Source organism: Myripristis murdjan, chromosome 3, assembly GCF_902150065.1.
Source record: "Myripristis murdjan chromosome 3, fMyrMur1.1, whole genome shotgun sequence".
Taxonomy (NCBI): Eukaryota; Metazoa; Chordata; class Actinopteri; order Holocentriformes; family Holocentridae; genus Myripristis; species Myripristis murdjan.
Window position 1 is genome coordinate 6,118,331 of NC_043982.1, and position 27,358 is coordinate 6,145,688.

General features: G+C 43.2%; 3 protein-coding genes across 4 annotated transcripts; all 3 read right to left on the reverse strand.

Moving 5' to 3' along the window:
- Nucleotides 1-149: 149 nt before the first annotated feature.
- Nucleotides 150-6,557, reverse strand: gnao1b (guanine nucleotide binding protein (G protein), alpha activating activity polypeptide O, b). The gene is made up of 8 exons (XM_030077405.1): nucleotides 6,138-6,557; nucleotides 5,961-6,003; nucleotides 3,330-3,471; nucleotides 2,960-3,120; nucleotides 2,745-2,873; nucleotides 2,518-2,647; nucleotides 1,990-2,143; nucleotides 150-1,869 (listed from the first exon to the last, which is right to left on the reverse strand). The coding sequence occupies exons 1-8, from the start codon at nucleotides 6,253-6,255 to the stop codon at nucleotides 1,682-1,684; spliced, it is 1,065 nt and encodes a 354-aa protein (XP_029933265.1). The 5' UTR covers nucleotides 6,256-6,557; the 3' UTR covers nucleotides 150-1,681.
- A 1,143-nt stretch (nucleotides 6,558-7,700) lies between these two features.
- Nucleotides 7,701-17,268, reverse strand: tradd (tnfrsf1a-associated via death domain). Of its 2 annotated transcripts, XM_030048730.1 has the most exons (6): nucleotides 17,123-17,268; nucleotides 13,806-13,959; nucleotides 13,332-13,612; nucleotides 11,740-11,887; nucleotides 8,266-8,606; nucleotides 7,701-8,231 (listed from the first exon to the last, which is right to left on the reverse strand). In XM_030048730.1, the coding sequence occupies exons 2-5, from the start codon at nucleotides 13,954-13,956 to the stop codon at nucleotides 8,308-8,310; spliced, it is 879 nt and encodes a 292-aa protein (XP_029904590.1). In that variant the 5' UTR covers nucleotides 13,957-13,959; nucleotides 17,123-17,268; the 3' UTR covers nucleotides 7,701-8,231; nucleotides 8,266-8,307. The 2 variants fall into 2 exon arrangements, with proteins under 2 accessions (XP_029904590.1, XP_029904589.1); XM_030048729.1 differs by having other exon boundaries at nucleotides 7,701-8,606.
- A 1,502-nt stretch (nucleotides 17,269-18,770) lies between these two features.
- ogfod1 (2-oxoglutarate and iron-dependent oxygenase domain containing 1) lies at nucleotides 18,771-27,050 on the reverse strand. The gene is made up of 13 exons (XM_030048509.1): nucleotides 26,793-27,050; nucleotides 26,194-26,339; nucleotides 26,060-26,106; nucleotides 21,054-21,154; nucleotides 20,816-20,932; nucleotides 20,645-20,736; nucleotides 20,417-20,545; nucleotides 19,939-20,052; nucleotides 19,757-19,836; nucleotides 19,394-19,647; nucleotides 19,192-19,320; nucleotides 19,041-19,099; nucleotides 18,771-18,951 (listed from the first exon to the last, which is right to left on the reverse strand). The coding sequence occupies exons 1-13, from the start codon at nucleotides 26,950-26,952 to the stop codon at nucleotides 18,790-18,792; spliced, it is 1,590 nt and encodes a 529-aa protein (XP_029904369.1). The 5' UTR covers nucleotides 26,953-27,050; the 3' UTR covers nucleotides 18,771-18,789.
- Nucleotides 27,051-27,358: the final 308 nt, after the last annotated feature.

The following is a 27,358-nucleotide window of genomic DNA, read 5'->3' on the forward strand; positions in this document are numbered from 1 at the left end:
AGGTGGGTCAGTGTGTCAAAAGTTTTGCGGTGGAATTGTACAGTATTTGTTATCATTATGAGTAGCATGGCGGGCTTTGTGGTGTACAAAACCCCGCCATTACCCTGCAGGTTTAATCAGACTCAAGACACATAGCATGAATGCAGGAATAGTTAGGAAAAGTGTGGCTTTAATGTAAACACAACATTCGATTGGCTCAGCACAAACATTCCACATGAGAGCAACCAATAAACTACAGAATAGGATGGGGGGTGCAGCACAAAAACATTCACAGTAAAAAAAAAATCTGGTATAATCATAATATATATATACAGTACGGTGTTTTTTAAGGTGAAAATGGAGATAGGATATGAGGAATGATATGTGATAGGTAAAGAGTATACAGGAATGGGAAGATGAATTTTTCAGGTGCACAGGTGAGTAAATGGAGAGCTGTACTTTTTCTCCGTGAAAAGAGAAATGTGACAAATGGGAATAATGGTTCCCTGTTTACGTATCAGGACGGGAGGGGGGAGGGGGAGGAAAGCGGGGGTTAACCCAAGCTCCCCGAACAGAGGATGCCTCAAATGATATCTTGCTTCTCGTGCAGTCCTCTATCTCTAAACAGATTCACATAGAAGGGAACAGCACCACACAGAGAACAAGATGCCATTAGAGAGCTGCTTTCTAGCCTCTGAAATGTAGACAGGTATTGGTATACCCCAGTTTGACATGGTAGGAAATAAATATGTGGCACGGGATTTTAGGAGGTAGGAGGAAGCATGTAGGGCATGAGGCTTAAATAAATAAATCATTCGATGATAATAAAATGTTAACATCTGTTACTTAAATGATATTACTCGGTATTGTGAACGTGAGCTGTGATTTCTGATCTTAATCCCCTATCTGTCATTCTCAGATGGTTGGCACCGATATGACATTTTCCAGATATCATTGGCTCATAGGCGTTTTCATCACACTACAGGAGGCCAGTGGCAGCGGACAGCCACTTTTAGCAGAGCCAGCCTCTCTTCCATTATATGTTACAGTGAAAGAAAGACGAGTGGAACAGGCCTGCAGGCTGCTCATATCGAGCAGTCATGTGGGTCCAAAGAAGAGGGGAGCTTTGTCCCTCTGCAAGTTAAAATAGCCTCCTTCATCCCTGCCATGACCCTCAGCCACTAGCACAGCACCTCCCCAACATCATCATCATCACCGACAGAAATAGAGCAGCTCTGCAAGAGGAGCACCAGTGGTTATATTCAGTGAACATAAATGTCTCCCGTCTTGCAGATAGAAATGTCATGGAAAGAATGGGACAATATGCCATGTCGTGGTGAAACAGTACATTGCACACTCCTTGCATTGCATTTCTAGGTTGAGCTTTGCAAAACAAAGGCTGGCTGAATATAACCCTGGTGCCTGCGGTCTCCGACCTTCCCGGTTGTTGACCCAATCAACAACAAAACATGAAACATTCAGTTCAAAACACATTTTGTAAGACAAAACTGGGGTTGTATACTGATAACAAAATAGGAGGAAGGGAACAAATCATGGCAATAATCCGGTGTGGTGTCTGACGGCAGCTCTTTGGGTCCATTTGGACGTGTAGATTTACATATTTATGCGTTTTTAGTATCATCAAAATTATTATTATTAACACCTCATACTCTCCACGGCAACCTCTGTGCTTGGCCAGGCCTCAGTATAAGCCACACCCTCTAAGGTTGTTTGCAATAATGATGTCAGTGACAGCGTCGAACACTACCTGGATGTTCCCTGTGTCTGTGGCACAGGTCAGGTGACAGTAGATCTCCTTATTGGGAGAGCGATTCTTACTCTCAAACTGAACCTGGATATACGCAGTAGCATCATCATAAGTATTAGCACCTAAAGATGGAGGAGGGGAGGGGAGAAGGAAAGAAAACACCAGAGAGCATGAAAAACATCTGTTCATCTGAATGTGAAGGAGCTCTACTTGAAAGAAAAAAAAAGTGGACTTCAACTGACCTGTGTATTCAGGAAAACAGATACTCAGCGGCGACTTCTTGATCTTCTCACCAAACAGATCCTTCTTGTTGAGGAAGAGGATAATGGAGGTGTCGATGAAAAACTTGTTGTTACAGATAGAGTCAAATAGCATGAGTGACTCATGCATGCGGTTCTGCAGAAATAAAGAACAAATACGACGATGAAGTTGGCGTTGCATCAAGGAGAAACACTGCCTGAGGTAGAAAGAACAATGCATGTAATGCACCCGTTTGCCAATATACTGGACTTTTATTACAACCTGTGTAACTTGTTTGCACTCCACACTATAATGTTATTATTGTTAGCAGTGGTAGTAGTATGTTACTATGCTGGGTTTCAACACCAAATACTTGGAATTAAAAGGTACTGAATACTGATGCAAAATATTGATTACTGGCAACATCCGTATCAACCTTCAATCCTTCTTCGCCATGGCTTCTCCAATGTGAAGAACCAAGGCAAGAGGCACGCCAGAGAGATTTAAGACTGTATTTGAGGCACACTTACGGTTGTTTCATCTTCATGGAGCACCTGGTCATAGCCGCTCAGAGCAACACAGAAGATAATAGCTGTCACATCTTCAAAGCAGTGGATCCACTTCTTCCTCTCTGACCTCTGACCTCCCACGTCAAACAGCCTGGAAATGCAAGAGTGAGAAATCAATTCTAATCCCTGCATCTAATCCTATGATAAGGGCAAACAGTGAAGAGCTACGACAAACGCATGCATGGTACCTGAAATGTAGGTTCTTAAAGGTGAAGTGGGTTTCGACGATACCGGTGGTCTTCACTCTGGTCCTCAGGATGTCTTGCTCTGTGGGCTGGTAGTCTGCTGCCCCGATCCGGTCTAGACTGTCCAGATAGCTGAGAGGGGGAGACAAGTAGGAATGTGGATCACAAGACTTTTGTGTTTCATTCTGTTACATTCTTAGGACTTGGGTGCTACTCACTATTGGGCGGAGTCGTTGAGCTGGTATTCCCGGGCTCGGTTGAAGCACTCCTGGGTCCCGGCGTCGGCCCACACACGCTTCATAGCAGTCAGAAGCTCTGCAGAGTAGGGCTCTGTGTCCTCCATACGACTAACCACATCACACACCAGTTTAGCATCCGCCTGGTTGGAGGTACACACACAAGAAAATTCCACATCATCAAAAAGGAGGAAAAATGAATGTTTGAACCCCCTGGCACATTCACATTTCACACGTTGAGTTTCACAAATGCATAAATAAAGTCTCATTTTCCAAGCAGTTTGAAGGTTTTTGATTGATAGGTGAACACTTTGGCGGAAGGAGTCCTCAGTAGAGGCGAAAGGCAACTAACTTTTCTATCCTTGTCTCCAAACTCAATCCCCAGTGAGTCCATGGCTCGGAGGATAGCTGCCAAGCTCTGGATGGTGTTGCTGTAGACCACGGGCTTATACTGCTTCACGTCATCCCCAGAAAAGCCATCTTCATGGATAATCCTGCATGTGTACACAGATATTAGTGGAGACACACGGGCACGGGCTAAATACACGCACACACACAAAAAAAAATCATACATCCCCATAAGCTCATGAAAATGCACTCAAAAACAATCTTGCTTATATCTCTGCGCATAAAGATTCCCATGTTCTGATGGATTCTTGAATTTTTCATGTGTGTGTGTGTGTGTGTGTGTGTGTGTGTGTGAGCGGGTGCTCTAGTGTGATGTTGCAAAGCAAGTGCCAGGTGACTCCTGTGGTTTGGGCCGCCTCCACATTCAGTTCGGTGTCCCCTTTTCATCTCCTCATGCCTGCTCTAAGAGACTTGTAATTTTTATTTAAACCAAAATACACAGTATAGTTTACTGAATATTACTAATTAATGGGAAAAACATGGTATTCTCACTTTATGATTTGTAAATAGACACTAAGGTGGCAATTAAAGTCAAACCATGCCGTTTCCAAGGTGAGGGCACCCCACCTTATTATGATGTGGCAAAGAATGATGGATGCCACTCAGTTCTCAAAAGAATGTAACTTAGAAATGCTTCAGGGGTTCGCTGACCCCCATCATAACCCAGAATATAAGAGTGCTTCGCTCCATTGCCTATGTTTTTATGTACATTTGACATCAAAAGATTGGATTCAAGACGTGCTACGTTAAGTCCATGAGTTATTAGTCTTGGCGTGAACCTGAAGAGTTTCATCTTTCCTCGTCCATAACATTAGTAAACAAATTGGTGTACCCTTCCCATTAGAAACTGCATAGTCTGCCTATTAATCCATCACACTACATGACACTACTTTTGCCCAACACTGTATAACTCCCTCTTATGTTGTCACCAGTAGAGCATCCATAAGCATGTGAAATCACAGACACACACACACGGGTGTAGTGATAATGAAGAAACTATACTTAACTATATTGTGTGACCCCTCCCCCCTCCCCCCTCCCTATAAACACTGAAAGTACCAAATAGTGGGGATGTCTTCTTGATGCTGAGTTTCAGTCCCTTTTGCACAATCTCATAATCAACTGTCTCCCTATCTACCCCTATCTGTTTGTGTTACATCACCCAGCAATTAAGTGGCTAGTTGTATGATTCCTATTATAGGGCTAAAGAGAAAAGTGAGTGTGCAGCATACACCAAACTCTGGATATCCTCTTGATACTGCATAGGTTACATTATGTGGCTTTAATGCATTTTCTATTGCCCTCTCTCTCTCTCGCTTGCTATTTTTCAGACAGACACAGTTACTATGTCAAAGTCTAGATTTCCTTTCTCATCCTAATCCTTACATCAAATAACAACCACCATGCGAGGTACATCAATTCTGGGGCAAATAAAGATCTGGGCCACTATTTTACCCCGCATGCCACATCAGATGAGTGTGTAAATCATAGCAGAGCACATAAAATCCACTTCGCAGTGACTGTTTAAACTTTATGCGACTCGATGTATTTCCCTGTGTAGTAAAACCTATCCATCTGGCACTTGCACAGGCTAAAACACAAGGTGAACAGTGTTTGCAAATACTATTTGGCCCATGCGTTGAGTTCACAGTAAAGCGGTGAACGCTGGTTACGGGCAACCAGAGAATCTAGGAAGAGTGATGGAGTGGATGGAGGAAGGGAAGCAGCAGTGAGGGAGGAAGGGAGGGAGGGGGCAATGCAATGCAGGCCAGGATGTGTGTTGAGCTGTATGGAGGCTACACCGATTCCACACAGAGAATGAGAGATGTTCCACAGGATGCCTCATGTGAATAAAGTGTAAAATATACAATGGACTGCGCCTTTTTTTACGGATTGAAAAAAGAAATTCTAGAAACTTAACTAAGAGGTTTAGAGAGAGAAAAAATAATAACAGTGATTTAGAATATGAAAGTGATTTAGATTAGAAAGGGGAAGGTTTAGATGCGGTTTTAGATGCCATATTTCTGCGTAAATCCGCTTTATAGGCAAAGTACTCTCAGCGATATCAGGCACTTAAAGCCATTAAGATTAAAGCAGAGGTATTCGCTAATGGAGCTGTAGTGACCTCACTATAATTCACACACAAACACGCGCACACACACACACACACACACACACACACACACACACACACACACACACACACACACACATGCATAGAGACATACACACGTACGCACACACATACACAGACATACACATCCGCACACACACATACACACACACACACGAACAACACCCACGTATTCTCTCTCGCCCTATCTATATGCACGTAAAAGCCGTGTAACTTAATTTCAGCACCCTTGCAGTGAACAGCGCCCTGAGGAGCACCGGCGGCCCTCACAGCCTCATTCTCGGTCTGCAGGAGGTGCTCGAGTCACCGGCAGACCTCCAGGGCTACGGCCTCTCGAAACATGGCGGCTCAAGCCTCGGCACAGACAGGGGAGGCGCAATCTCGGGCCTTACCTACCTTGGCTGTGACGAAGAGGCTTGGAATGAGAGAAAAGACACTTACTTCATCTGTTTGACGATTGTGCTTTTGCCCGATTCTCCGCCGCCTGTAAAGAACAGGAGGGGCAGAGTGAGAGTCGGCAGTGAAATCAGCACCACGGAGAGCACCTCCGCCCCAGTCAGCCCCACAAGCACAACGAGCCGTGCGAAGGCGCAGCCCCGCACCTTGAGGCTGTCTTACCGAGCAGCAGCAGTTTGACGTCCTTGGCCGCGGTGATCCCGTCCTCCTTCAGGTTTTTCTCGATGGCCTTGCTTCTGTCCAGCGCAGCGCGCTCCTCGGCGCTGAGTGTACATCCCATGTTTCCAGGCGAATGAACAATCCCTTCTTCTCTAGTCCGCCCTGTCCCTCGCCGACTCAATCAGTGCGTATCTCTCACTCTCTCTCCCGCACTGTCTGCTACAGCATTAGGCCCGGATTGAGGGCAAAGAGAGCCGGGATCCGAAAAAGGTCTTTTTTCTCCGTGACTCTTGTCTCTCGCTCCGTCCCTCTCGGAGAGGGGGTGGGGTCGTTGTGCTCGAGCCTGCGGGGTTGGAGGGGGTCTCTACAGGGCGGCGCTGATGACAGCAAGCGCGAGCGATTTCATCGTTCAATCTTTTCACAATGGCAGGGGCGCGAGAGGAGGGGACAGGGCTGCGCGAGACTCACCTAGCGCAGACAATCTCGCTTACGTCAGAGGAGCAGCCGAGGCAAGAGCTTTAATCACGTCCTATGAAAGATTATTCAAATGAAAGGGGCCGTTTAAAAGGCAAATGTTGCTCTCCGTGGCATTAGTGAATGATGCGCCGTTTGTTGAGAAATTAAAATATAGCACCGCGATAGATATTCTCGCTGTCGCGGCGAGGCAAAGCCAGGCCGGCCTGAGTCAACACGGTGGAGAGGATTGAAGCATGTCAACAACACACACAAGCCTAGCACACACATGCGACGCAGTGGTTAAAGCTTTAAACTAATGTTTGAAAATACACTTGAAACCTACATCATATGCATCCAGCCTATGTCTATATTTGATTTGAATTGATTTGTGTGTGTGTGTGTGTGTGTGTGTGTGTGTGAGACTGTTAGCACGGAGGCTGTAAGTGGTGGTGGTGGGGTGTATATGTGTGTGTGTGTGTGTGTGGGGGGGGGGGGGGGGGGGGTGATCGCCGAGGTCTCACAGTTACAAGCAAAGAGAGATAAGTCTGATGGTGGGTGTCACTGGGGGTCACAAGATCATACATAAATGTGTTTGTGTATGTGTGGGGTGACATAACATATATCAGTAAGTGAGTGTGAGTGTGTTTTTGTGTGTGTGTGGTAAAAGCTTCTAATCCACACATCACATCTGGATGAACAGCCAAGTGGAATAAGGGGGTTGGGCCCTTACAATGGATGGTGCATTGAAGCCACAAGAGCTAAACCTGCAGTGTTAATCAGGAAATTTCTCTTTGCTGGTGAGATCAACATGAAATAATCAACCAGCATGAGATAAAACCTCATTCCTCGGCTCCAGTGGCAACAGAGAGTGCAATAGTGCACACGCACGCATGGAAACATACAGCATTACCTACAAAATCAGTAATCAGCACGGTTTAATCATATGGGCACGTGCACGTGAGAGAGAGTGAGTGATGGGAGGGGGAGGAAAGAGACAGGGAGATGGGGGGGATTATTGCAACACTAAATTATACCTGAGGGAATTTTCCCAAAATTATGTTTTCACTTTCAATTACACTAATGCATCAAACACAACACACAAACACGAAATTTAATTTGATACACATTTAATTTGATAACTGTATGCACCCATTTTGTAGAAAAAAAATAATCAATAACCCTCACTTTTGCACTACTTATTGATGAGAACCAACAGGTTCCAATTGTAAATAGACTCACACAGAAAAGGCACATGGTGAAAATCATTTGCTCCTCAGCTACAGTGCACAAAATCAAGGCAGTATGTCCAGGTGGCTATGCAATAATGACAGATCCTTTTATCTAAATGAAAACAGCAGTCAATCATACTAATAAAAAAGGCAAAGCCACACACAATAGTGCCCACATATTAATCCAAACATTTCTCACATACAGGTTAGCATTTGCTCACACATCCGGTTTAACACACACACACACACACACACACACACACACACACACACACACACACACACACACACACACACACACACACACAGAGGAATGATTCTGAATGTGAGGAGAACAATCATCAAACACATATGTATATTTGAAAGGACATTTTAAAAACCTTCTCAAGTGAAGGAGGACATGTCCCCCCCAGTTTTTTTTTGGATTCCTAAATTTTTGCACACATACACATAATGTGCGACACACAGAGCGTGAGTGTTGTGGAGTTTTACTCTGGTGGCTCTATGTCTAGAATATTTTCGGCCAAGCTGGTGAGTTTGCAGTCCTCGAGCGCTTTGACCAGCCGGCTGAGCTTGGCTTCCCTCCCCTCGGCCTGGATGAAGCGGCTCAGCAGCTGATAGGCCTGCTCGTACAGCCCCTCTCTCTCGTACTCGTAGGCAAGGTTGTCTATGGCCGGGCCTTTCAGAGCCCGGCAGCTCTTGCTCAGGACTCTGCCGACATGCTTCCAGTGACGGCCCACGCCATTAGAAAAGCTCTGAACATCTGCCGCTGTCAGCATTCGGTCCTCTGATAGGCCAAAGGATAAAGGAAGGGAAATTGTTAATGTGGGATGTACTTAATTGTGCTTCAACATGGCTGAGTCTAAAAACACATGAGTGTATAAATAGTCCAAATTTGCCAGGATAGCTTTCAGACTTCCAATCCACCTATCTTTAAAAGTACAACAGGATTTTTGGTATGTTTTGTTGAATACCTGTTCCACTGGAAAATACTATTTTCCAGAATTCGGCATGATTATGTGGAATGGGGGCTCTAAATTTGCGTCAATTAATGCTGAAAATTGGAGATATTTCATGATATTTTAAATAAACATTACATAACTGAACCTCTGTTTGTTCATAATCGGCTTAAACTTGGGCTGAACTGAAATTCATTTTTTTAAAACTCGGTTTCAGGGTTTTTGGACCCAGAAACAGTAAAACCACCGTTAGCAACCACTCCCTTCCAATCAGCACTCAAGGAACAGAAATTCCTCATCCCCAGATACTGGATGGCCAAAAAAAAAAATACTGGATGGCCAAAAAAAAAACTGAATTAAGAAGACATGAGTTTGAATTGGGTTAACTGAAACAGAAATTACAGTCTAAAGCTAAAATCAATAACAATTACATTCAGTATGCACATAACAAATGCAATCTCTGCAAGCACTAATCTCTTTAATAAACTAGCAATCAAGTTCTCAGTTAAAGCTCTGTTGTAGACTGAAATACACAGGATATAATGTTCCTGTCCCTTGTCCCATAATCCAGGGTGAACCTTACCCCAGAAGCCCAATTCAGCATTTTACTGAATGTTAAACTGCAATACAAATGAGTGCTATGGAGCACCTCAGGCTATGCCATCATAAATCTACAGGACTACATAGGCAGCAACATTCATCGGGTACATACACTAACTTCTGAGGTGAGTGAGAGTAGGTTAGTCATTGCGGTTATCAAGCGGGCATCTTCCTTCACTGAGTTAGGCCCACAACACCTCAAGAAGGCTCAACAATGTATTCCAGTGTCCTGGAAATACGCCCCACTTCAGTCTCACCAGCCCACTACATTGCTGTTACTTGCACCCTTGCTACCAGCAACCCTACTTTACAAACTATCATCAATAAACTTCCAGAAAATACACTTCCACATTATCAAGCTGCACACTGCATTTGACCCTGTCACTCTGCCAAGCAGAGAGCAGATACACTCCCAGCGCAGCAGTCCTCATACACACTGAATCTGCTTGGGCTGAATTAAGTCTGACTGGTCTGGCAAACACTAACAATCGTTATTTTTAACGAGAGAAGCTGAATGGAGTTTCACTGTACATCTTGTATCATGACAATAAAGATAAAGATTCAGATTCAGATTCAGGCCACTACCAGCATGCTACTGTTAAAACAGGCTACCAAGTTAATCCTAACAAGGCTATTTCAGTTAGGCTAACTACCAAAGCTACTTTATGTCCCAGTTGGCATGTTTCTGTCTCATCCACAACCATTCACTAGCTCAAACACTGTAGTAAATACACAAAGCCGGAGCAGCCCTTTTGTCCAGGGCAGATTGCTAGTAGAAATGGAAACCAAAGATTTTTTTTTTTTTTTTTTTTTAATGGAAATGGGGGGCATATTTTACTTGGCAAAGCTCCTGGTGGATGACTGTTTCTCTGAGCTTCACTTTGAAAATGTGGTGAAGCTACAAAGTAAGCTTGGAATAAATCTTTTTTCTGAGGCTGCTTTGCTCATTTTGAGGCACTAAAGAGGCAATGGATCTTAAATTTAGAGCATAAGATTATCTGCAGTTTCAGACAGGCTTTGAATGAAGCTGAAGTGGCAAAGGGGTGACGTGGAGACCAGAGGAGGAGCTGACACACAAATTTAGTACCAGTTATATTTTCCTCTTAAAATAACGTACCTAATATTGCTTAACATAGCTTTATCTTCCTCTTTTAAGGTGCTTCCACAGAAGGCTAATTTACCTCGCAGAGCTAACAATGATCTACCTACAGATCCTCTACATCCCACTTCCACAGGTATCTGTTATCTTCGCATGGAGCTGTGAGCTCCACACAGAAAACAAGCCGCTGCAACTCTGACCACAGTACCACGCCTGGCCTCAGAGCTCTCTTCCCTAAATCCACTGCCAACTGCCAATCTTGTCCCGTTCTTAGCTGTCCTGCAACATGCCATCCTAAAATACCTTCCTTCCTTTGCACCCTTACCTACAAACTTAGTAACCTCTTTCCTATCTGGCAAAAAAATGATCTTTAATTGGTTGTTCTAAAATGCCGTTGCTAGACACCTGATCATTTAATTATGTGTTCAGGTGTATTTTCCCTGAGATGGACTCGTTTTACAGCCTGACAGACTGTAAGTTTAGCTATTCCTGAACTCAGCGGACAGACAGCATCTACACCTTCCCAATGGCTAAGATTTTGGTGCCCTGATAGGTTTCACTTTTGATGAATCTAATATGGTTTACCTCCATCCCCCGCAGTTATCTGCAGTTCTTTCTCTTCACACTTTTCCCCGGCCCTGCTTTGCACACCAACACCAACTTAGCACACCTTGCTGCCTCCTCCCATCAATGTATTTCTTCTGCAATCATCGTTCTCTTCCCTCATGAAGTTGCCTTGCTCCACAAATGACATCTCCTCCAAGACCTAACCCCTCACAGACTTGCTGCACCAATCATACAGTATCACTAAAGTTGCACTGGAAGCTGGGGGGGGGGGGGGGGGGGGGGGGGGGGGGGCTAGCGGGGCTAATGGGGAAACTCTGAACGGGTTGAGGATATGTAGGATATGTAAATGTGTCAACACGTCATCAGGCTGCTATATCGTTGATATCATAATATGGACACTTTTTTGCGCATACACATTTATACCAGTCTTATTGTGAACAATATGATATGGCAGAGCCCTATTCAACATCTATAGGAGACCTTTTTCCTACCAGCTTCCCCTTGACAACTGATATGTTCCTTAATTAGGTTTAACTTTCATCATAGCCCAGTTTAGATTATTGTTCTATGTATTCAGCAGCCTTTTTGTACAAGGAGCTGCAGTCATTATGGTACTCACATTGCCCTACCACAGGTCTACCACAGCATTGACTGTCGATAGTGAGAATGCTCATGTTGACCTTTAACAAACTCACCAAACACCCTCCTTTGGAACTTGAAGCAGTTGCTGGGCACAGGAGACTCTTCCTTTGTGAGGGCGGCTGACTGCGGGGCGTGACCCAGGGCCTGATCCTGCAGCTGCTGCTCCAGACTATCAATCTCATCATCACGCAGGCGCTCCGGCTGACACAGAATGACAACATCAAGTAGATGGTATGAGTCAAAGAGAATATTTAAGAGTGGGCCAAGCCCCCCAAGAACATGCCAGCACTCTCACTTTTTGGTGTGTGACGAGTCAGCATCAGTATGGTGTCACTACTCATCTCTCTCTTGTCCCTCACTACACTGGACTCTCCTCGCCTGACTCCTCTGGCCTGTCTTTACACAGTTATGCACTCTGACTCCCAGGCTCCCATTCTGAACAATAGAGAAATCAATACATCTGTGAATAGCTTATCTAGAACTGCTTTATAGCAAACACAAAAGTGCAATTATTCAGGATGAGAAAAACCCTGTCTCACCCAAATATGCCAAAAGGAAATACTCGCTGAAAACTATTTCAGTATTTCGAGGGCTGAGCCCTCTTTGTTTACCACTCCATTAATCCATCAGGGGGTCTTGAACAATCAAGACTGCAGTTAGTTAACTGGACAAAACTGTAGAAATGTATCTTACTTTTGTTTCCACAACAAGAGTCTGAGCCAGCTCACAAAAGTGATACAAATTTGACAGACTGGAGATAAGAATTATGATGTTTATGTTTGAGTAAAAGTCAATGCAATGGGCTTATGTTAAAATGTTTAATATAGCCAGTAATATTTAATTGCATTTTTATAGAAATTATTCCCTCAAGTAATTTTTAGGTCATGAAGATGAAATATGCATTCCCAGTTTTTCAGAACATCATGTAGTTGATATCTTTACTTGTCATATAACTGTGATGGTAGCATAAGAAAAAAAACATTAAATCCATACATCAGCAACTAATCAAGCACACATATGTATCTTCAAAGGTTCGATAATTAACAGTGTACTGGGTACTTCGATTTTATAAATCTACAGGGCTACACTACATACTGAATCCAATTCCAAACATAATGTCATGTAGCCTGTTTTTGAAAAGGTCACATAGACTGAGATGGTATAAATGGTAAAGTGGAATGGGTTATGCTGCAATAATTAATCTGTGAGTATTTGCTGTGGTTGATACAGGTAATTAAAGGTCAATACCAGTGATATGAATGTTTGGTCAATTTACTACAATGTAGGCACATTTCACATTATAACAAACCATTTACACTAACGATTTGACAACATATAATCAAAATCCCAATGAATGGAAACCAACGGCTGGATAAAAGGGAGCAAAATAATATCTAAAATCTAGTTGTTTGCTAGGGGAAAAGATAAGGAGAAACATGAAGCATGTACATTTTGTAGATATTACACTGAACATGCAGAATCACTGTCATGGTCCTTAAAGATTTCAGAATTAGCAACGACAGTGCAAAGGTTGTGTCCATGCACCTGTAAATTTGGAACTTAACATCTTATTTATCAACATCAGGAGAGTACCAACTGCTTGAAAATGTGAATACTGAGGATTTTTCTGAGATCATCCCCCTACCTGTGAAAGCTGAATGTGCTGTAAGCAAAGCTGCAGGTTGTCCAGACAGAGATCCAAAGTTTGTGTGCTGGCCTTGAGCTGGGTTTCCACGCTGAACTCCTGTGGAACAGTGAGAAGCCGGCAGGCGTGTTGGGAGAGCGACTGCCGAACCGCCCCAGAGCTGTAGCTCTCGAGGAACTGCTGACACGCTGCTACGTCCACAAACTTCACCTCCACACCCAACAGAGGATCAGCATCATGTAGTTTTAGTATCTCATAACCACCAAGACCTCCTGCAGAGTCTGGCCATTGGAAACATGGTTTAGTGAATCTGATGATCAAGGAAATACAAACAGTACATGTTTCCTCTTTCTATCTCAGTCTTATAGGACAGATGCCCTGGTTTATCAATAATGAATCCACAAAAAAGACAAAAAAAAAACAAATCAGTACACTATTCCTTCATAACAGATCGTAGCTGGAATGCTTACTCACCTATAAGTGTCAGCTTGATGACTTTGAAGACAATGAACTTTCTGCTCTGGTCTTTGTAGAGTGAGAGCAGGTTCACATGGGGACACAGGGACTGCAGAAACAGAACCGCACATCCTGTCCAGGGTCCATGTTTCACAGCCCTGTCTGCCATTCTCTGATATAATACACAATTTGACACGGGTTTGCACATGATTTCAATGGTGAGCATGCAGAGGCAACACAAAACAGGCAGTCCACAAAAAAGCTAAACATACAAGACCTAATGACTTAAGGCCTAAGAAAGCACTTGTGGTCCTCAACAGTTCTGGCAGCCAGGCTTACAGCAGCTGAAAACTATCCAGGAGGACATATTCACCAGATCCAATGTGCTTCTGGATTTGGCTGTTACGCTTCATCACATCACAGGTAACACTTAAATTTGTGCAAAAGATGGTGACTTCTCACTAATGATTCAGCAGCACTTCATTATAATATCTGCAATATTTATATGAACAATGAAGTGCATCCAAGGGGGGAGACTGCTCCTCACCAAGGAGGAGTTTAAAGGTCAAGACCCCAGACTCAGAACTTCAAAGGGAAGTTAACAACTTAACATTAAGAGTTGCTCAAGAAGCAAAAGGATTCACCGCAGAAATTTCTAATAAGAACAGATCCTCCTCTTCAGGACTTTAAAGCATGCAGTCCTCTTTGCTTTTCATTATCTTCATGATGCTTTCCACTTTACACTAATAAATGCTGAGATTTTCCTCCAGTCTCCTCTCACAGATGGCAGAGTTGCCCCTCCTATTCTTTTTTCGGAAACATAGAAACCTTTCTCCACTCCTTAACATCCAGAATAGTCCTCCACAAATTTCCCAGTGTAGCCCATCCCTGCCTCACACCAGGTCTAGATCTGCCCCTCTGGACCGACACAGTGATGTGTAGGAAGTAGGCACCCTCTTTAGTGCTCTTGTTCAATATTGGTAAACAACCATATGTGAATGAAGGAGAGTTATTGGGAGAATTGACAATGATGCAATATTGTGATTCAATTTTAATAACTCATCAAAAACAATATAACATGGATGTACACCTGAATGTGTGTGACACCAAATGAATGAATAAATAGACACACACACACACACAAACGTATGTATCTGTAAAAAGACAACTGTGCTATTTATGGTTTTCTTAAGTTAGATTTCTTCCAGGTATAAACATGATCTAAATGATACCATGTAATTTGATGAGTAGACTGTATTTATTTGTTACAATTGTTTGGGGCACAGCATATAATTTCCGATTATTTGCCCACAACGATAAAGGAATAAAATCCTGATGTACTGTATTGACTACTGGTGCACAAAGGCAGCTTGAAAAACGCAGAGCACGAAACCACTAGTTTCTATTTGTGCTCCCTAGTAGGGAACACAAATCCAACAGTTTGTCTTCTAGAGTTAAAACCACTCATCACCTTGTAGTCCCTGATTGTTGTTGCCTTACTCTACCTTAACCTTTTTACCCCAACCTCCCTTTGAAACCCTCATTACATAAATACATGTTTAATCTCATCCCCCTAAACCCCCTCCACCCACCAACTCCTGCCGTCTCCACTGGCTCACACTTTGTCTAGTTTGGCCTCTGTCTTCTGTGCCGCTGTGCTCTGGATGCACAGGGCCTCTGCATGAAAAGAGCATCATCTCCGCAGGATTACATGCATCTCCTCATATCACACTAATACAGTGTGTTTGGCCACTACGCCCGCAGGAATCTCCACAACTTAGCCTGAATGTAATCATATGCCATCCTATCTAGCGGTAGTCTAGAAGTAGACTGGCGAGATTAGTTCACCAGCTGTGTAAGGATTATGCGATCATCAGGAGCTTAAAATATAATTTAGCTTCAGCTGCCAAAAGGCAACCTCTAGTATTCCCTGGACAGCTCGACAGTCATTTGAATGAAATATTGATTCAAAAATTAGCCATTTAACCCTCCTATTATCTTCAGGGTCAATTTGACCACAGTGTTAAACGCCTCTAAATACATGATTAACATTTTTTTCCCCTTTTTTCCTAATTTAATGGGGACAAGTGGGTAAGCATGAAATTAACATGATCATGTGTCTTCAATGCCCTGGACACATTTTTCCAGAATTTCCCTGGTTGGGATCAATAAAGTATATCTATCTATCTATCTATCTATTTTGAACGCATCAGTGTTTTGGGGGGGTCTATTTGACCCCAGGCTGTTTTAGCTCTATAAAACATATACGAAATATCAACATTTTACACAACTTTGTTTAAGTTGTTTTGGATGACACTGAACAAACTGTAAAATGCCATTTATAATATTTAGAATCTTCAAAAAACTTAACCATACATAATATACAAAACATAGCCACACCTGTAGCAGTGTGAAAACCACTGATAGTTAATGTGACACCGGGGAGGGAAAAACATGATTCCCACAACAACTTTGATGTTTGTGTGTGTGTGTGTGTGTGTGTGTGGTGGTGGTGGTGGTGGTGGGGTGTCAGTACCCATATAAACCTATACATATACACATAAACTGGGGTAACAATTTTAATATGATAATCATATCCCGGGGGTTTAAATTGTTGGGATCAAATTGACCAAAATTGATTTAAAAAAAAAAAAAAAAAAAAAAAAAATGTTAGTAAATTTGAAGGTTACGGGAGGGTTAAGCAAAAAGCAAAAAGCCGCCATGCTCTCCAGTCATTTTCAGAGCAGCTCAGATTCAGAGTCGTACCTAGACAAGACACAAAGCAGCTGTGGAGGCATACCACTGTAAGGAGAGAAAAACATTTCAAACAACGGGTTCTTTAGGCCTTAGTTTAGGACAGAAACTGTGCTGAATGCTAACATTATATTCCTGCCAGCCTGTAAAAGCAGCTAGCAGCAGCAGGCAGGCATGTCGAAGTGAAAGTGAGCAGAGTGGCAGCTGAGCGACACGGCAGCGCAGCCGCGACCTCTCGGTTTCACAGACTCAAAGCTTCAACCACAGTGTTACCGGATATCTCCACAGTCATAACGTGATTTGACCCATCACAACCTGATACCGGAAGCATTCGGCTTGACAAACAGTGCGGCTCAGGTCGACTAAAACACAGTATAGTGGTGTCGGACGCAGGCTGCTGGATGTTCACCATATGCACACGGTCTGCCACAAAGTTTGGCCGGGGCGCGACTCAACACACAAGCCTTTAAATGTTGCTAAGTTAGACAAAAGGACACGGAGGCACCCGCTTCACACCGCCAACCTGCTGTCTGTGCGGAGGAAAAGTTATTTGGTAACATTTGCGCCAGCCATAAACTTACCAAAAAACTTTGTTATATTGTTCGGCGATACTTCCTCCTGAGGATCACACCAACCGCAACAGAAATCAATTCCTGGCGTCCCATTGGCTGACGGGACACCAGGGACCGCTGTGATTGGTGGAAATCAACATGGAAGGAAGTTGTTTTTTTGTTTCTATTTTTTTTTTTTTTTTTTTTTTACAAAGCAAATCAATTTTTCAGAGAGTAAAGGCAGCAGATTTCATTGACCGGGAAGTAATATGAAGACGCACTCTAGCTACGGTTCGCACCCATGCAGAGATTACCGATAAGAGTTACAAAACAAAATCAGCAGGTCAGATCGTTTGGTTTTTCCCTTGGTGATAGTCAGAGTTACTATTGGGAGTTTCTTTTGCTGAAATGACTAACTACATAATATATAGTAAAGTCATTATTTCAACAAACCGGTCATCTACACATAGACTACAATAATAATATAAATAATAAAACAAAAAAAGCCTAATCCGTGGCCAAAACTCCAAACCTGCGATAGTAGGCCAAGTAAAAAAAAAAAAAAAAAAAAAAAAAAAAAGCTTAATCTGAATGTTACATATTGTATTGCATCATATACATATTTATATCGGTGCATATGCATAGTTGTGTATATGCACTTGAGCTGTTTAGAAAACCCAAGTATCTGCACTGTGACCTTGATTAAGACCCATCTGCGGGAAGTATTTGTTAATTTGTCAAGTCCACCAGGTGGCGCTAGACATGTTCATCAGTGTTCCTTGCCAGATCAGAGCTAATGGGTTGTATGTCACATGATTAAAGGCAGACTATGCACTTTAGAATGGGAGGGCACAGCGCTTTGTTTACGACTGTGAGGGATGAGACTGAAGAAGGATAAAACGCCTCAGGCTCATGAGAACAGTCCAGTGGTATCAGCCCTGTAGCTTCAGTAAACACTGTTTTCCAGCTCAAAGTTGGTCATTTTGATCGGGCAGGATGCAGCAGGACTTTTCCAGGACACACTTAAGGATGTGGAAACATCTGTCCTTTGTAAGTGTATCAAACTCACTGCCAAACTAAATGGACCAAGACCAGTGCCAAGAGAAATAAACCCCTGTCTCTCAGCATTCACAGAAAGACACTGGTCAATACCAGTGTCTTTCAAAAAGATTAATATGTATTTCTGAGTGCACATCCACCTTTCTTCAGCCCCTTTAACAGCGGATGTTTAGAAGATTAGTTTAAGACAAATATCACAAGCCTATTTTTATTTATTTTTTGTTTGAATAAAGTTAATGCCCAGGTAAAAAGTGGAATACAGAGGCAACTCAGTCCACCTACTCTTCCTTCTGTTCCTGAGAGCTACCGTTCAAATCGTGTACTGTGGCATACATCTGACCTAAATTCCCATTTCTAATGTATGGCATGACCATGGGATTACAAGCAGCAAGCTAAAGACAAAATCTGAGTGGACTTTCAGTGGACTCTTTAATTTTGCAAATAGGCAAAATTTGGAAACCTTTGTCTTAAACTGAAAAATAAACTCTTTTTAGTTTAACATTTCTAAGAATAAAAGCTGCTTTGTTACAGAAATTGCAGTCAATACTGCCTTATTAACCACAGATGCATTTGCATCCACTGCTAAAAATTTTGACCGAAAAGAGAAGTCAACAAAACCTCAAGACAGGCAAATACATTTATTCATAGTATACAAAAGAGAAGTCATAAAATGTTCTACAGGCAGAAGCACCAGCTGGTTGAGAGGAGCTTTTGTGATTGATATGTTTGACAAATTTGAGTGTTTCCTTGTCTCTGTAGACAAGGGCGAGAGAATTTTCCTCTGGATACACCGTCAGGAGCTACAAAGAGGAGAAAACCATGACAATGGTCACAATCACATATTTACTCATTTACAGCTGGAACGTGCACTGCTGTCATCAGCGCTTACCTCCTCATCCTCTTCATTAGCGATGTAAGAAGTGAAGCCCCCAAATTCCGGCTGCCAGTCTGAGGGAGTAAGAATAAGAGTCATGTCAAAATGTCCCTACACTTTATATGGTTTTGCATCAGTGTGCGTTTGTATGCATGTGCAGACTCACCAGAGCAGCCAAAAGGCAGAACAAGGTCCAGCGCATACTCTGCTCTTGCTGCATCTCCATCATGCAACAGAGTGTAGTCCCCATGAGACCAGCGCCGCAGCTCCCCAAAACACTCCGGTGTGCTTAGCTCTGAGGATGTGCACAAAGGTCAACACATGCATAAACAGATGCAAAAGACTTGTGCTTACACACACACACACACCTTTCTCTCTGCTTTTATTTGCTGATGGTGTCTCTGTTAAAGACCCCGTGGCTTCTCCATCCTTTGCGGTGTCGTGCTCTTTCCTCTCTTTCTCTGCATCTTCATTTTCATCGTCTTCATCATTGGGACAAAGGTAGTGCAATCTGAGACCGGTGAAGTTGGAGAGAAGCAGGAAGAAAGCTTCTGAACGAAGCAGCTCCCAACATGCGCTCACACATGGAGGCACGGTCTCCAGTGAGGCCACTTCATAGCACCTAAATGCACACAAATACATCTACTTCAAATACTTCAATACAGCCTCACACACAGGAACACATGAAACACCGCATTAGCAGTGCACAAGATAACTGAAACACGTCCCACCTCTTATTGGGCGGACCTCTCCTTGTCCACTGGACTTGACTGAGCCGTAGTGATTCATTCACCTCCCTGAACTTCTCCTCCTGGTTAAAAAAAACACTGTTAGTGAGGAGAGACGAATGGACACAGATGAAAAGGGGGGGGGGGGGAAAGACAGACAAAAAAAAAACAACCACAGAAGTTACCTTGAGAAAATCTTTGAGCTGAATTTCAGAGCTCTCTTCAAATTCCTCCTGAATTTGTTCCTGGTAAGAAATGTCCAGGTACATGGGATTCACCCACTCCAGCAACAGTGTCTCCTGTGTCGATGCACAAACACAGTCAGCAATTTTCAAGAAAGTGGGCTGCCCCTTACCATTTAAAGGAACACTCTGACATTTTGGGAAAAGTACCTTTTTCCCAATTTACCCAGACTGAGACAAGATATTGGATGCCATTCTCACCTCTGTATGTGCAGTGCTTCACCTCCTTTGGATAGCATTTCATGTGGCTTAGCATAAAGACTTGAAGTCAGTGGGACCCAACACAGGAACCCAACCATTGGACATACAGAGGTGAAAATGTCAGAAAGAGTACTTTGCCCAAAATTTTGGATTAATCCTTTAAAAATGATAAAGTAATAAATGTACACGTGGGCATCCGTGGACTTTTACCCAAACTCACATCTCTTGGCAAGTGTGGGCTCCTTGGAATAGGGGGCTCGACATGGCGAGGAGGACGCTCTAAGGACGGCCCATGAAACCAACCACTTAGAGACAGACGACACTTGTCCTCAGACAAAACCTCCGACACCTGGAAAGACAGAAAGCGTGACCTCAATCTGCAGTCACAAGTGCTTCAAACAGACAAATGGAAAAGGGAAGGGCAGTTCTGTGGAGTGCAGAAGGTTACCTGGTGGAAGGAGACCGGAGAAACTTCAAAGAGGACAAGTGTGTTCCAGGAAGGCACGAGCGACTTCACGATACTTTGTGGCTGGAAATGGCCTGGTGACAGAGTGGAAACATATCAAACAACAATATCTAACACACAAACACACACACACACACATAGTGGGACACTCACTGTCTGTGGAGTACAGATCCAGGGTTCCTCCATCACTGCTCTGCCACGGAGGGACGAGGTACAAAATAAAAGCAACACGCCTTCCCTCCAATTCATCATCATGACATAAAAGAACATCTAGAGTGAAAGAAGAGTGCACAACATGAAAATAATTTTGCCCAAGATGATAGCAGTTATCATAAGAGCCAAAATAATAATAATGGTTCGTCCTGTTACTGAGTGTTAGGACAAAACTCACCGGTGTGATGGTATTTGGCACAAGAAATGTCCACTGTGGGCTCCAGTTCAACCCCCAGTACCTCTCCTATCCAGGAACGAAACCTTCCAAACACTGCTGCCCTAGATTTGATGATATGGGAAAATCTGTGCCATGAGAAATGCTGGCATCCTCTGTTGGGTATTGTCCCAACCTACTGTGACAGGCTGTTGACATAAATACAGACTGTCACAGGAGAGAGCCATTGCTGTGCACTTCATTATGTTTTTACACACCCTGGCTGTGGTGCTTGAGCTGGAGCAACCACAAATAATTACATAGTACTGCTTGGGAAAATTTATGTTTCAATATATCCATTCCCCTTTAGGATTTGTACATTATTATGCTATCTGAGCTATTTATGAATATTTAAGAGCCTCTTTCTTCGGGACTCAGTGCTGGCTTGGAGTCAGACTTGACACCCAATTGATGTTGGACGTCATTCAGACTCAGAATGATTTATTTGTCTTGGACTTTGTTACATTTTTCTTGGCTCCAGCACTGAAATTCAGTGCTGAAAGTTGAGGACTGCAGCTCTTGGCAGCTCTTCCTAGTTCAATTAACCTGTAATATCTGTTGTGTTGCTGGTAGTGCGATTTTAACAGGAATGCTAATTTTTGCCTTTCAGTTGTCACTGTCACTGAAGAAGCTATTAAAATGATGATGGTGTGATTTTTGCTGTGGTCTGGACCATAAAACATGTTTTGTTACATTTGGAAAATACAGTTTGTAGGCCAAGTCATCTCTGTACCACCATAATACTTAATACTGAATACTTATTTACAACAATGTTTCCTCACACTTTTTACCCTTATCAAAAAATTGCAGTTCCTGTAATTTGGACATACTGTGATTTTGATATTTCAATTAATTGTTCAAGCCCTAGTGGCCAGTACCTTTTTTACATTCCCTACCAATACATTTCCTTGCTAACACAAGCCTTTTAATAAAAGCCACCCACTGCAAAGTTCAGCACTATAACCACTGTGTAGAATAAACAGACTCTCCAGTTTCCACTGTGAGTTAAGTCCCTCAACCAGGATTATATTCACCACACCATACATGCAGGTGATTGCCTCAGCCACATGTAATTTCACCAAGCAATCTTTCCATGCTCAATGTTTAATGCAAGGTTTCTGAAGAATCAGCACCAAATGAAGTAAATCCACTTGGCAGCTTATGAAATTCCTCAGCTCTGCCAGATGCCATCTCTGGCTCCACCTGGTGGAGCTCAGAAATGCACAGCTGCACTGCCACAGCAGTAACCTCACCTACTCAGCCTTTTGAATACCTGTGCTCAAAAATTAAAATGCCTGATGAGTTTAGCCTACAGATTTAATTAGTTTTACTATAAAAGGTTACAATTTCTGGAGGTAATGTGTGTACTTGCTCTCGTTTGAAAACCTAAAAAGATGAATTAATTAGAGGGGATTTAAATGTCTTGAATTTGACTATTTAGAGCTTGAGCCATTTGATAGTAGTAGTATCTGCAGTAGTTTTAATAGTAGAAGGTATACTAAGACTTGTAGCAGTAGTAGCTGTAGTAAGGGTAGTGGAAGCATGCCTAGTGCTTTCACTATTAGCAGTGGTAACATCAATAACGAGTAGTTATAGCAGTAGTAACAGCAGGTGTGTTAGTCACTGCAGGACAACAGCAGTCATTTTGACATGAACAGCAGTGAACACAGGAGTTACTAATAGCCCTAATTAAAGTTCTGTTGCATTAAGTGTAACAGAGCCAGGGCCTGGTGTTGTGCAGGCACAGAGCCTTCATTAGTGTCATTAGTAAGGCCAGTGTCACTGCTATTTCATGTCAAAATGCCTCCTGTGAAAAAGGTCTATTATTTTTCCACTAATAGTTACAGTCAAATCTGTAGTAGTTTACACATACATACAACAGCAGCAGCAGCAGCATAGACAGCAGAGGTAGTGAAAGTATTAGTAACAATATTGGTAATGCGGTAACTAAGGTGGACTAAGCGGTTGCTAGTATGTGCTGATTGTTAAGGTGTTCTTAACAAGGTGTTGTTAAGTGGTTACTATGTGATTTTTCATGGTGTTTGCGAGGGTATACTGTACTAGTTGCTAGGGTGTTATTGGATGGTTGCTTTGCTGTATTAGGTGGTGGTTAGTCTGGTTCTTGGTGGTTGCTAGGGTGGTAAGAGATGGTTGCCACGGTCAGTCACCTATTATTACAGAGGGTGGCTATTGTTTCAAGGTGGTTGCCAACTTGTTGCACTCAAAAGAGAGCCCATGTGGATATAAGTGGTTACTATGTAGTCACTATGTGGTCTTTCTTGGTGTTTGTGAGGGTGTGTTCTCCTAGTTGCTATGTGGTTACTGTGTGGTTTTGTGTGCTAATTGCTAGGGTGTTACTAGAGTTCTCATATTCTGCCCGTTCGGGTCGGGTCGGGCCTAAAATTTACGGGAATTGGGCGGGTCGGGTCGGGCTTCGGGTTCTGTGGGCGATTTTTTTTTTTTGGAATGGATTTGGAGGCTAAACTTTCAGTGACAGACAGACAACCAGCTGAGCGAGCGCAGCGCAAACAAGTGAGAGAGATTTGCAGCAGTATCCCGCTGTGCTGGCAGACTCAGCAGCAGGGACGGTTTCTGCTATGGGCAGTGCAACTGCCCAGGGCGCAATCTACTTGGGGGCGCACGAGAAAAAAAAAAAATCGCCAGTTTTCTAGACTACCGTATTGACCCGCACATGCCACCATCAGTCGGCATCAGGCGGGCCGGCCGTGGCACCGTCCGATACCGCGCCCACCCGTCAGGTCTGCTGGATCTGACAGGTGAGCTGCCTGATGCCGGCCGGTGCCGCGGCCGGCTCGCCTGATACCGACTGATGGTGCCCCGGTGCTGCGCCCGACCGGCGCTGCTAAATAATGGCGAATTTGGCGTTTTTTTTTTTTTTTTTTTCCGGGTTTATCGGGCTTTCGGGCCTAAAGTTCGGCTAATTAGTCAGGTCGGGTAGGGCCTCGGGCTGGCCCAGTCGGGCCCGGTTCGGGTCGGGTCTTAATTTTCAGGCCCGATGAGAACTCTAGGTGTTCCTGGATGGTTGCTTTGATGTACTAGGTGATGGTTAGTCCGGGTCTAGGCAGTTGGGGTGTAATAGGTGGTTGCCAGAGGGCACTATGCAGGTGTGAGGGTGTTTCAGAGATCACTAAGTAGTTGCTCTGTTGTAGCAGTGGGTGGCTACGGTGTTGCTAGGAAATTATCAGGTGGTTGCCAAATTGTTTCAATCACAGGAGAGTCCATATTAATGTGTGTATTGTATGTTTCTATATACATGTGTGTTTGTGTTAGAGCATATTTGAGTGTACGTGGGTGCACGTGCATGCTAATGTATGTTAATTATGTTAATTGATGTTGTGCCTGTTTATGTTTTCAGTAGTAGTACTAACAGTAGCGCTGATGACACTCGTGGTGGCCATTTACAGTGAAATGTAGAGCTAAATGGATTCATCAGATCTGACACTCCACCATTAGTATATAAAATATTTTTAAAATAAAAGTTCAATATCTCAAAATTTATATATATCAAATTGAGGATAGGGCCACACTATTCCCAAATATGCTAAATATTATATTTCAAACATGACTGATTGGTCAGTGTGAAACTTGTATAATATTGAAAAATAAGCAAATAAGAGAGTGGACACCGAGTGGACACTTTATCAGGTCCACCTGCACAATCTAATCCAATCCAATCCAACTGTTCTGCTGTCATGTTTCCTTTCCTGAGGCCTATAATGCTCAGGTTTTCTTTTAGTCACAGTAATAGAGGTGTTCATTCACTTCTATGTTTGGCATTGAGCTAATAGTTAGTGCTGCTGTTGGACTGGACTGCATTTTACTGACAGCTGTTTCCACTATTCTGTCTCCTTCATGTATATAAATAGGGAGGACAAAAAATGAGAAACACCTCTCAATATAATGTAGTCCAGTACAAGCCTTCTGCAAACTACAACCACAGTAATAAACATAGAATTAAATCTACACATTCTCCACAATGTCAACCAAAAATTAACATTATAAACTTTCATAAAAGGTAGAAATTATGTCAGAGCTGTTGCACTGAACTGCATTAGACCGTACAGATGGACCTGATGAAGTGGAAACTGAGTGTTCCTGAAGAGAGCACAGTATAATCAGTTTAACTCAGTTCCAAAGTGTAAAAAGTAATTTCCAAAAGAGCCTGGTGATCTGACCGAGTCCCAGAATGTTCACCTAAACTGGCCCACAAAACTGGTGCCATGATCAAAATATGAAACTTTTTTTTCTCAACCAACATCAAATCAAAACCCCCGCACAAAGGCTGCTTCAAAACCGGCAACAGTTAATAACACTTAATTTTTTCTTGTTTGCTGCGGTATCACAGTGGCATCAAATAGTGAGATGCTGAACATATTATTGGTAGTAAAATCAAAATTATGACCACATTACAACTGTCATTGCTTTGCCATATCGGTCTTCTTCTGGTTTTGATTTGATTTGTTACTTGTTTTAACTTAACTGTCTGACTGTATTAGATTAGAGGTAATGATTGCCCACTCGGCACATGTTACACTCCTGGCCGGCCTGTAAGGGCCTTCTCTCCCTCTCTGTGGTCCTTCCCAAGATTTCTTCCATTTTGTCCCCTATTGGCCTTTGTGCATGTTTTTTTCTTGGCCCTGCTGAGAGGGTTATGTTGTCTGTAACCTGTGGGCTAGTAATGCGCTTTGAGACTATAACTGTGAGTACGGGCTGTAAATAGACATGAACTTGAATTTGAACTTATTATTGTAACAGCAGTGCAGCAATTAAACTTGGGAACTCAAAGACCTGTGATGAATAAGGAGGCTGCAATATTCAACAGAGCATAATGACTCTCTTCTGTGACAGTCTGTCAAAACCAGCACACATCACCTGAGACTGGCCTTTATGCACACACACACCCTCTCCTCCCAGATGCACACACAAGCACACACTAAACTGCTCTTTACCTCAAGCCTGAGATGTGTGCCTCTGTTCGCTTCTTCAAGTCATCTGACTGCAACGGGAACAAAGTAAAGGTGGGTGACCTCAGAGAACAACACACACTGGAGGAGAGCAGTCAAACAATCTGCATGCCGGCTACCTGTCTGAATTTGTACAGATCGTTGGACTTTTCGTGGAAGCTGAGGTCTAGCAGTTCTCTTTGCAAGTTCTCTACAAAGGCCTCGCTGCTGATGAAGTTTTGGATGATACAGTGTGGGAACGGGTGGCAGTCCAGCTCCAGATTCCCTGCAGGACAATAATCCAGTCCAAGGATAAAGTGTGTGTTACTGTGCTGTTGTCAAATTACTCCGGTGCATGTCAGCAGTGTCATGTCAGATATACACTTAAAAAAAAAAAATCACATTAAGAAAACCAACAACTCCAACACCATGTTATCTGGACCTAGTGACACCTATCGCACACAGATATAGGAAGGCTTGGTGAAATGGCGAAATAATCAGTCAGTGCCATGGCTTCCTACCACCAGAGAAACAAGTACTGTGCAAAATTTTCCAACTACGTCAGTGAAAAGGGCACAAACAGGGCCAGACTTCACAAGCAGCTTGCCAGTAACCTTAGCAGAAATGCCAGCGGCACAAGAAGCCTGCGCCGGCCTCCCCACTCCCCTCCTGACCTACATAGCTGCTTATGAAAGCGAGCCGTGCTGGAGCTTTTGCTTTGGTTGTGAACTTAGCTGACCATGTGAGTAGTGCTCCCGCCGGGACCATGCCTCCCTCACCGCCCTCTTCACCTCCTCGTCATCTACAACCGCAGACAGTTCCGCCACTTCCTCGCGTTTCTTTCTCTTTTTCCCCGTGTCTGAGTCGCCACCTTGCCCTGGCTGTCGCTTGGAGCTCATCGCAAAAGTGTCTGCGGCTCTACCACAGGGGAGACATTACGTGCGTACACATCTGACTATATTCAAGTGAGGCGTGCGTCTGTCGCGGGTAAATGACGCTATCGATGCGCCACCACAGCGACAGGAAGGAATAAGATTTTTTGTTACCCTATATGCTAAGTTTTTCATTCACAAACAGAAGTTTTCCAAATCTATCCCCAAATTCTTGTCTTTTCAATTAGAACTTAACTCTGTGCTCAGAACTATGAGAATAATTAATAACAAGAAAAGCAATAAATTAGTGAGAGTGTACGATGATTTTTTCTATGAAGCCTCAGTCTAAAGATTATGGATATCCCATGATTCGGTCTCTGTTTTATTGTGATAGTTCTTTTTCTTTCCCATTTCTGTTTATATATATATATAT